This window comes from Marmota monax, unplaced genomic scaffold (assembly GCF_021218885.2).
Source record: "Marmota monax isolate L192 unplaced genomic scaffold, Marmota_monax_Labrador192_F-V1.1 WCK01_AAM20220418_F8-fsc00122, whole genome shotgun sequence".
Classification (NCBI taxonomy): domain Eukaryota; kingdom Metazoa; phylum Chordata; class Mammalia; order Rodentia; family Sciuridae; genus Marmota; species Marmota monax.
Window position 1 is genome coordinate 2,401,881 of NW_026695223.1, and position 17,599 is coordinate 2,419,479.

The following is a 17,599-nucleotide window of genomic DNA, read 5'->3' on the forward strand; positions in this document are numbered from 1 at the left end:
AGTACATAAGTAATGATGAATGAAGTCCAGCTAGAAGCACCAATAGGGTGGATGTGAATTTTGACAACCTGATAGGGGGAAAAGCAAGTTCTCAGTAGAATTCCATTTATACAGAGATAAAAAGGCAAAATTATACATTATTATTTGGAGATACATTCATAGAGAGTGAAACCTATAAAACCACTCAAGGAAAAGATAAACACAAATTTTAAGATGGAATATCCTCTGCATAAGGTCCATAGTGGGCTTCTTAGACAGGAAAGGTTCTATTTCTTGACCTCACAAAAGTGGGGTAATGTCAGATGTTCATTTTATTTTTCAACTGTGTGTGTGTCTGTGTGTGTGTGTAAATAAACTCTTATAAGTACAGTTGGCCCTCCATATCTATATATTCTGAATTTGTGGATTTGACCAACTGTGAATATAAAATATTCAGGAAAAAAAAAATGCATCTGTACCGAACAAATACAGACTGTTTTCTTGTCCTTATTCCCTTAAAAAATACAGTATAATGAATACTTACATAGGACTTTCACTGCATTCAATCTTATAAGTAATTTATTGATTATTTAAAATATACAGGAGGATGTACATAGGTTCTATGCCAGATCCTCAGATTTGGTATTCTTGGTGGGAGAAGGGTGGTCCTGGAACCAATATTCCTCACAGCAACTGAAGGATAACTGTACACTATGTTTAATTAAAATAGTTTGTATTTTTTTTAAGATAAATATAAGATGACATAAAAATCATGCAAAACAGAATTTTTAATATTATTGTAATATTTATTGATTTGGGAGAAGTAGTAGTAGGTAGAATAACATTTTGTGACGAGTAAGAGGGTTAAAAGGAAATACTTGAATAAGTTTAATAGACTAAGAAATTGAATCAATTTTTTAAAGCAATAGATTTTGTTTAATAAAAGCAAACAAATGTCAATCAAAAAATAAGTTCAGGGGCTGGAGATGTAGCTCAGTGGTAGAGTACTTGCCTAGCATGCACAAGGCCTTGGGTTCAAACCCCAGCAACACACACACACACACACACAAGTTCTTAAGGTCACAAATACAAAAGCTAGCTGTGTAAACACCTGGGGCAGGTGTACCACATAATCCTTTAGCTTAACCTACTTTATAGCTATTTCTCACTATGATGGGTGCTGAAAGTAACATATAAGAAGGAAGGGGTCAAATTATCTTTCAAAATCCTTTAAACTGCCCTCAAGTACAGTTGTGCATGTAACTGGATATTTGTACATGCACAAATATCAATAATGTGCTGAATATCATAAAGTACACATAAGAACATATGATCGGGCCCCCTCCCCCTGCACCTGCAAGGTAGAGGGAACTGTGACCACGCACAGAGCAGGCCCAGCGGCCTGCTGAGGGGCAGAGCTGCCCCCCACCCCCCGCGCCTGCCAGGTAGGTGGAACTGTGACCACAGACAGAAAAGGCCCAGTGGCCCGCGGCGGGACAGAGCTTCCAATCACTCCTGCAAGGTAGGCGGGCCTGCGACCCACCGGCAGAAGAGGAGCAGCGGCCTGCTGAGAGGCAGAGCCGCCCCCTCCCCCTGCACCGGCAAGGTAGAGGGAACTGTGACCACGCACATAGCAGGCCCAGCGGCCTGCTGAGGGGCAGAGCCGCCCCCCACCCCCCGCGCCTCCCAGGTAGGTGGAACGGTGACCACCGACAGAAAAGGCCCAGGGGCCCGCAGCGGGACAGAGCTTCCAATCACTCCTGCAAGGTAGGCGGGCCTGCGACCCACCGGCAGAAGAGGAGCAGTGGCCTGCTGAGAGGCAGAACCGCCCCCTCCCCCTGCGCCGGCAAGGTAGAGGGAACTGTGACCACCATCAGAACAGGCCAGACCTGCAACCGAGAGACAGAACAGGCCCAGTGGCCTGAGGAAGGGTAGAGCCGCCCCCCCCTGCGCCTGCAAGGTAGGCGGACCTGCGACCCACTGGCAGTACAGCCCCAGAGGCCTGCAGAGGGGCAGTGCCGCTGCCTGCGCCTGCAAAGTAGACAGAACTGTGACCACCGACAGAACAAGCCTAGCGGCCCGCAGAGGGACAGAGCCGCCGCCCGCGCCTGCGAGGAAGACTTTGCAACTATACAAGATCAATATAAATATATAGGGGGAAAATTCAATAGCACAACAGTTTCACCAAGTAGAAAGGAACGCGAAAAGTATGAAGAGACAAGGAAAGAAAGGACCAGAAGCATTGCAGGTCAACTCAACGTTAGAAGAGGTAATAGCTGCAGCAGATGGAATGTCAGATAAAGAATTCAGGATATACATGCTTCAGATGATCTGGAGTCTCAAGGAAGACATCAGACAGCAAAATCAGACAATGAAAGATCACTTCAACAATGAATTACATAAACAAATCCAAGAAGCAAAAGATCAACTATACAGGGAAATAGAGGTTATAAAAAACAAACAAACAGAAATCCTAGAAATGCAGGAAGCAATAAGCCAACTTAAAAACTCAATTGAGAATACTACCAGCAGAGTAGAACACTTAGAAGACAGAACATCAGACAATGAAGATAAAGTATTTCAACTCGAAAAGAACATAGACAGCTCAGCAAGACTGTTAAGAAACCATGAGCAGAACATCCAAGAAATATGGGATAACATCAAGAGACCAAATTTAAGAGTCATTGGGATACAGGAAGGGACAGAGTTTCAAACCAAAGGAATGAGCAATCTATTCAATGAAATAATACGAGAAAACTTCCCAGACTTGAAGAATGAGACAGAACCCCAAATCCTAGAAGCCTACAGGACGCCGAATGTGCAAAATCATAAGAGACCCACACCTAGACACATTATAATGAAGATGCCCAACATACAGAATAAGGAGAGAATTTTAAAAGCTACAAGAGAAAGGAAGCAGATCACATTTAGGGGTAAGCCAATCAGGATAACAGCTGATCTTTCAACACAGACTCTGAAAGCTAGAAGATCCTGGAATAACATATTTCAAACACTGAAAGAAAATGGGTTCCAACCAAGAATTGTGTTTCCAGCGAAATTAAGCTTCAGGATGGAAGATGAAATTAAAACCTTCCACGATAAACAAAAGTTAAAAGAATTTGCAGCTAGAAAACCATCTCTTCAAAACATCCTTGGCAAAACATTACAGGAAGAGGAAATGGAAAATAACAATGAAAACCAACAGTGGGAGGTAGGACACTAAAGGGGGGAAAATAATCAAAGAGGAAAACAAACCATGTTTAGTAACAGAAATAAACAAATATGGCTGGAAGAACAACCCATATCTCAATAATAACCCTAAATGTTAATGGCTTAAACTCACCAATCAAGAGACACAGGCTAGTAGAATGGATCACAAAACAAGACCCAACAATATGCTGCCTACAGGAGACGCATTTGATAGGAAAAGACATACATAGGCTGAAGGTGAAAGGTTGGGAAAAATCATATCACTCATATGGACTTCGGAAACAAGCAGGAGTATCCATACTCATATCAAATAAAATAGATTTCAAGCCAAAGTTAATCAAAAGGGATAAAGAGGGACACTACATACTGCTCAAGGGAACCATACACCAACAAGACATAACAATCATAAATATATATGCCCCAAACAATGGTGCAGCTATGTTCATCAAACAAACTCTTCTCAAGTTCAAGAGTCTAATAGACCACCATACAATAATCATGGGAGACTTCAACACACCTCTATCACCACTGGACAGATCTTCCAAACAAAAGTTGAATAAGGAAACTATAGAACTCAATAACACAATTAATAACCTAGACTTAATTGACATATATAGAATATACCACCCAACATCAAGCAGTTACACTTTTTTCTCAGCAGCACATGGATCCTTCTCAAAAATAGATCATATATTATGTCACAGGGCAACTCTTAGACAATATAAAGGAGTAGAGATAATACCATGCATCCTATCTGATCATAATGGAATGGAACTGAAAATCAACGATAAAAGAAGGAAGGGAAAAGAATACATCACTTGGAGAATGAACAATAGGTTACTGAATGATCAATGGGTTATAGAAGACATCAAGGAAGAAATTAAAAAATTCTTAGAGATTAATGAAAACACAGACACAACATATCGGAATCTATGGGACACATTGAAAGCAGTTCTAAGAGGAAAATTCATTGCTTGGAGTTCATTCCTTAAAAAAAGAAAAAACCAACAAATAAATGATCTCATACTTCATCTCAAAATCCTAGAAAAAGAAGAGCAAAACAACAGCAAAAGAAGTAGAAGGCAAGAAATAATTAAAATCAGAGCTGAAATTAATGAAATCGAAACAAAAGAAACAATTGAAAAAATTGACAACACTAAAAGTTGGTTCTTTGAAAAAATAAACAAAATCGACAGACCCTTAGCCATGCTAGCGAAGAGAAGAAGAGAGAGAACTCAAATTACAAACATACGGGATGAAAGAGGCAATATCACAACAGACACTTCAGAAATACAGATGATAATCAAAAATTATTTTGAATCCTTATACTCCAATAAATTAGAAGATAGTGAAGGCATAGATAAATTTCTTAAGTCATATGATCTGCCCAGATTGAGTCAGGAGGATATAGACAACCTAAACAGACCAATATCAATTGAGGAAATAGAAGAAACCATCAAAAGACTACCAACTAAGAAAAGCCCAGGACCGGATGGGTATACAGCAGAGTTTTACAAAACCTTTAAAGAGGAACTAATACCAATACTTTTCAAGCTACTTCGGGAAATAGAAAAAGAGGGAGAACTTCCAAATTCATTCTACGAGGCCAACATCACCCTGATACCTAAACCAGACAAAGACACTTCAAAGAAAGAAAACTACAGACCAATATCTCTAATGAACCTAGATGCAAAAATCCTCAATAAAATTCTGGCCACTCGGATACAAAAACTTATCAAAAAAATTGTGCACCATGATCAAGTAGGATTCATCCCTGGGATGCAAGGCTGGTTCAATATACGGAAATCAATAAATGTTATTCACCACATCAATAGACTTAAAAATAAGAATCATATGATCATCTCGATAGATGCAGAAAAAGCATTTGACAAAGTACAGCATCCCTTTTTGTTCAAAACTCTAGAAAAACTAGGGATAACAGGAACATACCTCAATATTGTAAAAGCAATCTATGCTAAGCCTCAGGCTAGCATCATTCTGAATGGAGAAAAATTGAAGGCATTCCCTCTAAAATCTGGAACAAGACAGGGATGCCCTCTCTCACCACTTCTGTTCAACATAGTTCTTGAAACACTGGCCAGAGCAATTAGACAGACGAAAGAAATTAAAGGCATCAAAATAGGAAAAGAAGAACTTAAATTATCACTATTTGCAGATGACATGATTCTATACCTAGCAGACCCAAAAGGGTCTACAAAGAAACTATTAGAGCTAATAAATGAATTCAGCAAAGTGGCAGGATATAAAATCAACACGCATAAATCAAAGGCATTCCTGTATATCAGCGACAAATCCTCTGAAATAGAAATGAGGACAACCACTCCATTCACAATATCTTCAAAAAAAATAAAATACTTGGGAATCAACCTAACAAAAGAGGTGAAAGACTTATACAATGAAAACTACAGAACCCTAAAGAGAGAAATAGAAGAAGATCTTAGAAGATGGAAAAATATACCCTGTTCATGGATAGGCAGAACTAACATCATCAAAATGGCGATATTACCAAAAGTTCTCTATAGGTTTAATGCAATGCCAATCAAAATCCCAACGGCATTTCTTGTAGAAATAGAGAAAGCAATCATGAAATTCATATGGAAAAACAAAAGACCCAGAATAGCAAAAACAATGCTAAGCAGGAAGTGTGAATCAGGCGGTATAGCGATACCAGACTTCAAACTATACTACAGAGCAATAGTAACAAAAACAGCATGGTACTGGTACCAAAACAGGTGGGTGGACCAATGGTACAGAATAGAGGACACAGAAACCAATCCACAAAACTAAAACTATCTTATATTTGATAAAGGGGCTAAAAGCATGCAATGGAGGAAGGATAGCATCTTCAACAAATGGTGCTGGGAAAACTGGAAATCCATATGCAACAAAATGAAACTGAATCCCTTTCTCTCGCCATGCACAAAAGTGAATTCAAAATGGATCAAGGAGCTTGATATCAAATCAGAGACACGCCGTCTGATAGAAGAAAAAGTTGGCTACGATCTACATACTGTGGGGTTGGGCTCCAAATTCCTCAATAGGACACCCATAGCACAAAAGTTAATAACTAGAATCAACAAATGGGACTTACTCAAACTAAAAAGTTTTTTCTCAGCAAAAGATACAATAAGAGAGGTAAATAGAGAGCCTACATCCTGGGAACAAATCTTTACTCCTCACACTTCAGATAGAGCCCTAATATCCAGAGTATACAAAGAACTCAAAAAATTAGACAATAAGAGAACAAACAACCCAATCAACAAATGGGCCAAGGACCTGAACAGACACTTCTCAGAGGAGGACATACAGTCAATCAACAAGTACATGAAAAAATGCTCACCATCTCTAGCAGTCAGAGAAATGCAAATCAAAACCACCCTAAGATACCATCTCACTCCAGTTAGATTGGCAGCCATTATGAAGTCAAACAACAACAAGTGCTGGCGAGGATGTGGGGAAAAGGGTACACTTGTACATTGCTGGTGGGACTGCAAATTGGTGCAGCCAATTTGGAAAGCAGTATGGAGATTTCTTGGAAAGCTGGGAATGGAGCCACCATTTGACCCAGCTATTCCCCTTCTCGGTCTATTCCCTAAAGATCTAAAAAGAGCATGCTACAGGGACACTGCTACATCGATGTTCATAGCAGCACAATTCACAATAGCTAGACTGTGGAACCAACCTAGATGCCCTTCAATGGATGAATGGATAAAAAAAATGTGGCATTTATACACAATGGAGTATTACTCTGCATTAAAAAAATGACAAAATCATAGAATTTACAGGGAAATGGATGGCATTAGAGCAGATTATGCTAAGTGAAGCTAGCCAATCCCTAAAAAACAAATGCCAAATGTCTTCTTTGATATAAGGAGAGTAACTAAGAACAGAGTAGGGTCGAAGAGCATGAGAAAAAGATTAACATAAAACAGGGATGAGAGGTGGGAGGGAAAGGGAGAGAGAAGGGAAAATGCATGGAAATGGAAGGAGACCCTCAGAGTTATACAAAAGTACATACAAGAGGAAGTGAGGGGAAGGGGAAAAATAATATAAGGGGGACAAACGAATGTCAGTAGAGGGAGCAGAGAGAGAAGAGGGGAGGGGAGGGGAGGGGAGGGGAGGGGAGGGGGGATAGTAGAGGATAGGAAAGGCAGCAGAATACAACAGACACTAGTATGGCAATATGTAAATCAATGGATGTGTAACTGATGTGATTCTGCAATCTGTATATGGGGTAAAAATGGGAGCTCATAACCCACTTGAATCAAATTGTGAAATATGATATATCAAGAACTATGTAATGTTTTGAACAGCCAACAATAAAAAATTAAAAAAAAAAAAAAAAAGAACATATGATCGTAAGTAAACCAGAAAGGGTGTGTGTACCTGAGTTCACATCACAGCACAGGCTATGCCCCATAGGATCAGCTTTCACTGTGGCTCCACCCATGCCTGAGAGGCAGTGGGACAATGGTTAAGTGCACAGACCTTGGAGCCAGATTGGCTGTCAGAGTGCAAAACAATGTATACAACTGCTCGCCCCAGATTCCCTGCTAGCTGTGAGCTACTTGGCGTTGGTTACCATCTCTGTAAAATGGAGAAAATGATGTCAGCCACTTCATAAAGTTGTTAAGACTTAACATTTATAAAGCACTTAAACAGTATCTGGCATGAATCTAATACTATAAGTGTGTTGATTAAAAGCAAGTTAAAATATAAAACAGGATTTTTCCCTCGGATAGGTTGGCAGCAATAACAGTGAAGGGACCCACAATAATAACTAAAACACTTTTTCCCACTATTCTCTCCGCATCGTGTTTTCTTCTCTATGGTTTTAGGGCAGGAAAAAAAATCATTGTCCAACACAGCAGCAAAAATTCAGATTTTACCAATTTTGCTTGTCTTCTTGTGACAAAAGAGTACAAAAAGTCAAACCTTTTTTACCTTAAAAACAAAATCTTTGCGTAAGATTGATGCTGTGAGATGATGTATTATTTTTCCTGTGAGTCTGAGTACTCCTTGTCACTCAGATTTACATACCTAAGGGTATACATGCTGTGACAAACCAAACCTTCATTATGTAATGTTTTAGAAATGGAGTAAATTCTTGTAGAAATTGGGAGAATTCCCTGGGTCTATAAGAACAAAGCAGAACAAAAGAGCAAGGAAGAATCAAAAGTCGTGCAATAAATTTTGCCAGGTTTCTGTACCACCTATCACAAAGCAAAGGATCCCCTGAAGCCATGCGCATAATTATTTTCTTTACTCGTTTGAAGGACACATTGTATCAAAATGGCATTAAAAAAAATGTGCCAGCCTAATTCACAACATCTAGCTAGATACATGTTCTCTGGTTACACAGTGAAGAAGAGTGAAAGCAACATGGATCAGTTAGGAAATTAGCACAGGGTGACCAAAAGGCTTTGTCATATAATTGGGTTCTTTGCAGCCAGGTATGTCTTTAAGTGTCGTATACCATGTTCAGATAGAGTGATGCTCTGGTGTCAAAAGAGTGTTTCCCGCTCATCCGACACTCAGTTAACATTGCATAGCCCTATTTTTGTGAAATGAGTGAATGGAATGTGCATGAATGCTTTGCAAAAAAAATAGAAAGTTGCATTAATGTGGAAACAGCATGGACATTAATTCTCTCCCCTTGATTCTTTCAGCTGTGGGCTACAAATCATGTCCCAGAGATGGTCCGCCCAGCCCTGGAGAGGACACTCAAGTCCCTGAAACTGGATTATGTGGATCTTTACATCATTGAAGTACCCATGGCCTTTAAGGTGAGTTCAGATGCCTAAAGGTTAGGCCTGCACTCAGTGACCATGAGCCCACAGCTGTGTGCATGGGCCTTGTTCATTATCTAGCACCACAGAATGTTACGATGTTTTGTTTCCATAGATCAGAGTACTAACCTTCCCTGTCAAATGCCCAGAAAGGTTAATTTCACAGACTTGGGTCTGAACCCCAAGTTTATTGATTCTTAACTCAATGTGGTTTCTATTATACCATGTTTTTACAACAATAAATTCTTTCCATATTGGTCTCTGGCTCAAAACAATACAGAAGAGGAAAGCACAGATAATATGTTTTTGTTTTTTTTTGCATTCAATTTGCATCTCATTAGATGGTGCATGTCTGTTTGACAGGACAGCTGTGGCCTAAGGTCTTGCTTTCAGAGAGACCTTGAGAACTATTCTTCTCCCAAGGCCCTACTGAAAGCCAGTTTACCATATACCAGTTACCCTAACACCAGCCCACTGCATCTTGGGCTGATCTCATCACCTGCACAAGTCTGGAGAGACAGAACATTCACACAAGTGAAGCAGCTTTATTAGTCACAGATAAGCATCAAGGGACAACAGAAGCCTGGAATTCATGACAAGCTGGTTCCCCAAGGCTAAGGAAAGCTGCCCAGAGCAGATGGAGACTCATTTACAAATGCCTGTAACTCCACAGCTGAGAGATTCCAAAAGGTGGGTTTTATAGCCCAGGGGAACATGCCTGCTGGGCAAGAGCACTGCAGGAAACCCTGTTCTATGAGGGAGAGGAATAGGGACCAGGCTCTTCTGGACAGTTCCTCTTTTTCTCAGGATACTGCATTCCCAGTCCATCCAACAGCTATTCTAGAGAACTACAAGCAAAAAAGCCGGGGGGTGGGGGTGTGGGGGGGTGTGTGGGGGGTGTGGGGGGTGTGGGGGGGTGTCAGCCAAGGTCGTCCAGTGACCATTCTTGCACCAATTTTATTTCCCACTCAATTTCCTTTCTGACTGCCTTGGCTGACACTGACTTCCCTAACTCTGTGAGACTCAGATACCACCCTTTGCCATCTTGGGCTGCATCCAGAAGCAAGAAGAACCCACTTTTGTAAAACATCATAAAGTCACCATTTTAAATGAGGAAGTTGAGCCAAAAACCATAGAATGAGAGGGGAGGGAATAGGGATGGTAGAACACAAAGGTCACAGATGTCTACTGTACTCATTAATTAGAGGTCATTTGTGACAAATGATAAGGATCATGGGCTCCAGAGCCAGGCTGCCTCTTCTGAATCCGTCTCAGTCCCATAGGAGCCAGATGGCTTGGTTGAGTCATACCTAATCTCCTTCCCACATCACCTAAATATGGTGTAGTGGAAAGAATATGGGCTTTGGAGTCACCCAAACTTTTTGGCTTTATTACTCCCTAGAAGAATCACTCTTAACTTTCTGAACTTCAATTCTATTGTCAATTGTCACTCTTGACTTTTGACTTTATTACTCCCTAGAAGAGTCACTCTTTCTGAACTTCAATTCCATTGTCAATTGCGTGAAAACAATAATAGCTAATTTGTGTCTACTTCGGGGAGTCACTAAAAGGCCAAGTTCGGAGGTACTGACACAATGCCTGGCATTGAAGAGATAATAAAATAAAAGATGCTATTATGAAATATTTGGGTGGAAAGGATGCTTAGCAATTATACATATTAATAATCTCATTTCAAAAAAGAGAAAGCTGAGCCTCAAAATCTTGAAGTCAGTTACTCATGTTCCAAGTTCATCAGATTTAGGGGTCAGACCCTGGGTCACATGACGTGTGGTCAATGCCATGCTCATCTTTACACTCCACTGTCCCTTCTGACTTCTCCTCTTGAGCCTAACACCCAAGGACAGCAGTGGTTTCTTGGTATCATGATCTCAACTCTCATCTCACTCAGTTATTGTTGACTCTTGTTCAAATGGTAGATTTTTTTCTAAATCTGAGTCTTAAAATTTGGGGGAGAACCTGTATTTAAAAGTGATAAGATGAAGTTTAGCTGGGTGCAGTGGCACTTATCTGTAATCCCAGTCATCCAGGATGCTGAGTCAGGAGGCCAGAGAGTTCAAAGCCAGCCTTGGCAACTCAGCAAGGCCGCAAGCAACTTAGGGAAACCTGTCAAAAAAAAATAAAAAATAAATAAAAAGGGCTGGGAATGTGGCTCAGTGGTTGAATGTCCTTGGGTTCAACCTGTGGTACCCCCCCCCCAAAAAAAAAGTTTACCTGTCTATGGACGAAATAACTTTTTTAAGTCTTTTTTGGAGAAAGCAAATAGAAAACTTCTATTTGTACTCTTGAAAGGATCAAAGCTCAGCGAGATCAAACTAACAGTAAGAATTGACACAATATAATGATACCTCCCAACTGGGCCTATAATTGGGAAATGAATATTTAAAGCTAAAACATCATAAGCTTTTTAATCTCATAATTTTTTAAGTGAAAAAAATCTTTTTTGTCAAAAATCTCAGTGTTTTTTGAAAGTGACAAGTTGATAAGCAGACATGATTTCAGAGCAACAAAATAGAAAAAAAATTAGAAGACATTTTTAAAAGATGAATGAACAGAAATAAGAGTAAGTAGCATGGATTTTTGGAGGGCTGAATTAATCTTCCAATACTGCCTGACAGTGTAGGAAAGAGAAAAACCAACTTCTCAGGATAAAGCAGACATGGTGGAAGTTCAAGGGGACACGTGGAAATACCTAACGTGGGTTAGGGTGGCTTGATAGTAGCATCTGGGGAAGAAAAAAAATCATGTAACAGAACTTGTGAAGGAGGAATAAGGTCATTTCAGAAGATGAGTAAAATGATAAAATGCAAAAGGCAAAAAATATGGAGGAAGAGTGGAGTAGAAATTTGGGTCATAGATGTTGAGAAAATCTGAGAGCTTAGAAATCAGAGATGAAAAATAATTAATGTGAATAATTATTCACATTAATAAGAGAGAAAGGAGAAAGGAGACTTGTTCTTCCTTTCAATGAGACAGGAAGAAACAGGAGAAATTCTCTTTGCTAAGAGAACAATGTGGAAAGTTATTATTAAGGGAAAGTTGAGTTTTGTGAAAGTAAGATGATAGAGGAAAAAATGAGAAAAATATTTAAGAATAAAATGGGTATTGTCCAATTACTGCATTCCCTTCTCAGTCTGTTTTGTGCTAACAGAACACTCAACACTGCATCATTTATAGAGAACAGATATTTACTGTCTCCTAGTTCTGGAAGCTGGGAGATCTATTATCAAGGCATCTGAAAAGAGCTTTCTTGCTGTCAATGCATGGCAGAGGTGGAAGAGGAAAGACTGCAAGAGAACAAACTCACTCTTATACGTCCTTTTTATAATGGCACCTGGCTATACTCCTAACCACTTGTCATTGGTCCCCATCTCCCAGCACTGTTGCAATGGGTATTAAGCTTTCAACACATAAATTCTGGTAGACATATTCAAATGGTAACAGCTCCCTACAAGATATTTCTATCAAAGTCAGCAAAGGTGTCTATCCTGCCAAACCCAACAGACACTTTGTCCTCGTTGATCAACTGTGTTGATCTCTTTCAACACAGTTGTGTGTTCATCTCCCTCTTTAAATATTTTCCTCTTTCAGCTTGTATGATAATACATTCTCATGATTCTTTGACAGCTACCCTCTGCCAACCTTCAAATGTTGTTATGCCCACTGCTCTTTCTGCCATAGTCTTGTCTTACTGGCCTCACTCTCTTCCCAGGACCAACAGTGTTTAGCTTCCAAGGTTAGATGAGGTTCTATATGCTCAGGGTAGAAATGGATAGGACCTAAGCCTACTATCTTTGTAAATTGATTCCACCCACTCACACAGCCTTAAGACCATTTTACAGGCTGATGAATCCCAAATTTAATCTGTAACCATGATCTCTTTCTGAACCCTAGGCTTCTCTGTTCAACTGTCTTTCCAAATACCCCCTTGAATGTCAAACAGAGACTAAGGGTGTAATTCAGTGGTAGAGCTTTTGCCTAGCAGGCATCCCTAAATTCAATCCACAGTGCTACAGGAAAAGAATAAACAGATTGGTCAAAACATCCAAAATATTTCTGGGTGTGGTAGTTCATGCCTGTAATCCCAGCAACTCAGGAGGCTGAGGCAGGAAGATTGTAAGTTTGAGACCATCCTGGGCAACCTAGCAAGGCTCTAAGCAACTTAATGAGATCCTGTTTCAAAAAATTAAAAAAGGGCTGGGGGTGTAGTTGAGGAGCTTGGTGCTAGATCATCCCTGGGTTCAATCCCCAGTATTGGAGAAAAAAAAGAACACTCTTGAATCTTGGCCCCAACCTCAGGAAATGATTACTACCATTCAGCTAAGCAGCTTAGGAATTATCCTTGTTTTCTTTCTGTCCCTTACTGCCACCACTTCATCTCATTTCCAAGCCAACATTAAAGGTATTGGCCCCACTCCTAGTTCATATGTTAATCTCTTCTCTTATTTTCATCTCTACTGCTCTGGCTCCAGTCCAGAGTCAGACCCTGAAATGAGGAGGTACATGAGAGTGAGTTATTATGATCTGCAACTGGGGAACACCCATAGGGAAGTGAGGAAATGTGACTGGGGTAAAAGGAGTCAAGCAGAGGTGTGACAGAAAAAGTCCTCCAGAAAGCAACTTTGACTCAAGGTCCTGGGAACCTCTAGCCAGAGTTAGTCACATCTCAGAATCTCTTGATTGAGGAACAGCAATACTTTTACCTCTGCAGCTCTAGGTCAAGAGCTGCCCCCGGTGGGTATCAATTCCTGGGCACACCCCATGTGAGGAAGCAAAAACAGGTTCTATCGGTCTGAGGTCTGTCTTCTAACAGACAGATTCAAGCAGGTGCTGGCTGTGGGTAGTGAAAGCAGAGCATATGCAAAAATGGTAAAGGCATCTGAGGGGTACCATCTTAGTCCATGTGGGCTGCTACCACAAAATCCATTCGACTGAAGAATTTACGAACAAGAGAAACTTATTGCTCATAGTTCTGGAACCTAGGAAGTCCAAGATCAAGGTGCCGGAAGATTCAGTGTCTGGTGAAGGCCCATTCCTCATGGACAGCACTGCCTACCTGTCCTCACAGGGTGGAAGGGTCAGGGCAGCTGTCTGAAGCCTCCTTTATAAGGGTATCTATCAGGCCCATTCACAAGGTCAGAGTCGTCCTGACCTTATCCCTTTTCAAAGGCTCCATCTCCTAATGGTGATCAGGTTTCAACATGTGAATTTAGGAGGCTTATAAACATTCATTGTCATCTGACTAAGGAGGCCTTCCCTAAAAATTCTATCAAAACTCATCCTGTTCAAGTTATTTTCTATCATGCAGGTAGCCTTTTTAGCATTTATCGGTACCTAAATCTTATTTTCTTGCTCATCTTGTTTGTTATTCTATCTATACTAGAATATAATTCCCATTAGACTTGGAACTTGGTCGTCTTCTCAACCATGATATCCCCAGATCCTAGAACATGCTCAATAGGGAGCTGTGGGACTGAGCTCAATAGGTGAGGGATTGGAAGAGGATAGCTCTATAGGAAGAGGGATATCAGGGGATAGAATATAAAAATAATGGTGATGAAACATGCAGTCCAGGGGAAGTATGAAGGCTTATGTTACTGACCAGAAAAGAAATTTGCTGATGGGGAAGAAAAGGAGATCTCATTAACTTCAATATTACAAGGGTAATATTGGATCTGGTACTGTATCAGTGTGACATATCTATAGAACAGAAAGTGGTAGTATAAAATGATGAGCTTCACCAGTACTGGACTGTAGTCACAGTAAAGGTGAAATCTAATCAGTGTCACCAGAGTGAGGTGGCTCTTCCAAAAAGCAAAGGCCTGAGCATGAGGCCAGGATGACCTTTCCTTAAATCGGCGTCTTATCCTTAGATTTTTGTGTCCATCTAGGAAGTGAGTTTGGGATTGTTTTGTTAAATATCTGGAAATTTTCAACACCACCTTGTAAGTCATGTTAGTTGGAAATATCATGGTCCTCCTTATTAAATAGTCATGAATCCCCTTTCAAAGATTTGGGTTCACAAAAGAAGAAATCTGAAGGACTGTGTTCCTTCGTCAGGCTTAGTTAGAAGAGGACCAACTAAAAACCAGAGAAGGAGTTTGACCTTCAGATCATACACAGGGTAGAAAAGAAGACACTAAACTCTTGGTGGGCCCAAAGAGAGAAAGGAAAGCACCACAGGACAAAGCAGTCACCTGCTATCCGTTTTCTGACACTCAGGGAACCTTCAGCCATTAGTTGCACTTTTCTTACCTGAAGAATTTCTTCTCACTCTCAGTGATGATCTTTGGTTTCTTAAGACAGTAGGAAATTTGCTGCCTTGAACCTTAATAAGGATAGACTGCCAAACCACAAATAGTCCTAACCCTCACTCAGCCACCACTTTTTTTTTTTTAAATAAAAGTAATTTTCTCTCTAAGAGAGAATTCCATGGCTTAAGAATGATAACTTATCATTAAATAAAGAAAAAATAATAATTCAATTTAAAATGAATGCCAGGTGAGATTATGAGACTATGAAAGAATTCTTGGGCAGTGCCACAAAAGGTAAAATATAGTATGTATAATATAGTGTGATTCATATATATTTCAAATTAATACATTAATTCTGCACATGACAGGGTTACACTTAGACATTCCCATTCATGCACACAGATTGATCATGTCTGTCCTCCATGAGGTCCTCTCTCCCTGCTTACACTTGAAAGAAGATGCAAGGCGAGACAAATCACCTGAGAAGTTCCACTTTATTACAAAAGGCTCTGGGCTTATATAGATCTAAGGATAGGTGGCAGGGCTTAGGTAAATGACAGGTCACCCCCGTTTATTGGCAAGTTCTTCCAGATGTCAGTTCCGGAGCCCATGAAATCAATTCCCACGAAATCAGTTCTTTTTGGGGCTAAGGTTTCCCGCCGTTGAGAGTTTTTGGCGCTGGCGGGAGACAGAGAGGAAGAGAAGCACATCAGGCGCCATGTTGGTTTTTTTGGGGTGTGGCTGCCATTATACCTTTTCCCAACAACACGGATCCCCTTTCTAGTCCCTAACAGTCCCCCTTCTACTTTCAGATCATCTTTTCATTTCATTTTGTTTTTAGTTTCCACATATTAAAAAAAAACACGACATATTTTTCTTTCTGGGTCTGGATTATTTTACTTCACATGTCCTCCAGCTTCATCCATTCCAACAAATGACAGGATTTTATTATTCTTTATGGCTGAAGAAAATCTCCATTGTGTATGTCTACCATATTTTCTTTATTCTTTCAATTACTGACAGGCACATAGGCTGTTCCCATATTTTGTTATTATATATGCTGCCACAATAAACACGGGCATGCAGCGGTTTCTTTTGTAGGCTGACTTCAGTTCCTTCAGATGTATACCCAGGACTGTGATAGCTGGATCATAGAGTACTTTTATTTTTATTTTTTTGAGGAACTTCAATACTGTTTTCCAAAGTGACTTATTAATGCACATCTCCACTAAATGTGTATAAAGGTTCCTTTTTCTCCACATCCTCATCAGCATTTGTTGTATATATTTTTTTCTGTCTTTTTATGAGGTGAGATGGAATCGCTGGATTCTCAATGGAGTTTTGATTTGCATTTCCCTAAATGCAAAGAGAGCGGAAGGTATCAAGCATTTTCCATATAATTATTGGCCATTTATACTTTGTCCTTGAGAAGTGCCTATTCAGGTCATTTGTCCTTTGTTGTGGCTTGACTTGTTTTGTAGTTAAGTTTTTGCAGTTTTTTTTTTTTAAAAACATGTTCTGGATAATGATCCTGTTAGATGAATAGCCTATAAAGGTTTTTCTCCCACTCAGTAGGCTCTCTCTTCTTTCTGTTAATTGTTTCCTTTACTGTACAGAAGTTTTTAATTTGATATAATCCCGTTTGCCAATTCTTGCTTTTGTTTCTTGAGCTATTTGAGTCCTATTCAGGAAATCAAGCACTGTGCCAATATCTTGAAGTATTCCTCCTCTGTTGTCTTCTAGTAACTGCAGTCTTGGGTCTTATATTAGGTCTTTGATCCTTTTTTTTTTTTTTTTTTTTTTTGTGTTGGTGTTGGGGATTGAACCCAGGGCCTTGTGCATGCAAGTCAAGCACTCTGCCACCTGAGCTATATCCCCAGCCCTCTTTGATCCACTTTGAGTTGACTTTTGTTCAGGATAAGAGACAAGGATCAAGCTTCTGACTTCTACAGGTGGATATCTGGTTTACCAGACAGCATTTGTTAAAAGAGTTTGTCCTTTTTCTAATGTATGTTTTTGGACATTTATCAAGAATCAGTTGACTGAAGATACCTGAATTTCTTTCTGAGTTCTCTAGTCTATGCCATTGGTTTACATGTCTAGTTTTTTTTTTCTTTTCTTGGCAATATCATGCTGTTTTTGTTACCATATCTCTGCAGTGTGTTTTGAGATCTAGTATTTTGATGCCTCTAGTATTGCTCTTTTTATTCAGAATTGTTTTGGCTATCTGGGGTCTTTTGTGCTTTCGTATGAATTGTAGGATAGTTTTTTATAGTTCTGTGAAGAATATAGTTGGTCTTGTGATGGAGATTTCATTGAATTTATAGA

At 39.9% G+C, this 17,599-nt stretch overlaps 1 protein-coding gene across 1 annotated transcript in view; it reads left to right on the forward strand.

The window, feature by feature from the left end:
* Window positions 1-17,599, forward strand: part of Akr1d1 (aldo-keto reductase family 1 member D1) — a 73,193-nt gene that overhangs the window by 32,986 nt on the left and 22,608 nt on the right. The window contains exon 4 of the mRNA XM_046434206.2: window positions 8,880-8,996. Coding sequence (XP_046290162.1) covers window positions 8,880-8,996 — 117 coding nt within the window. The remainder of the gene's footprint in view (window positions 1-8,879; window positions 8,997-17,599) is intronic.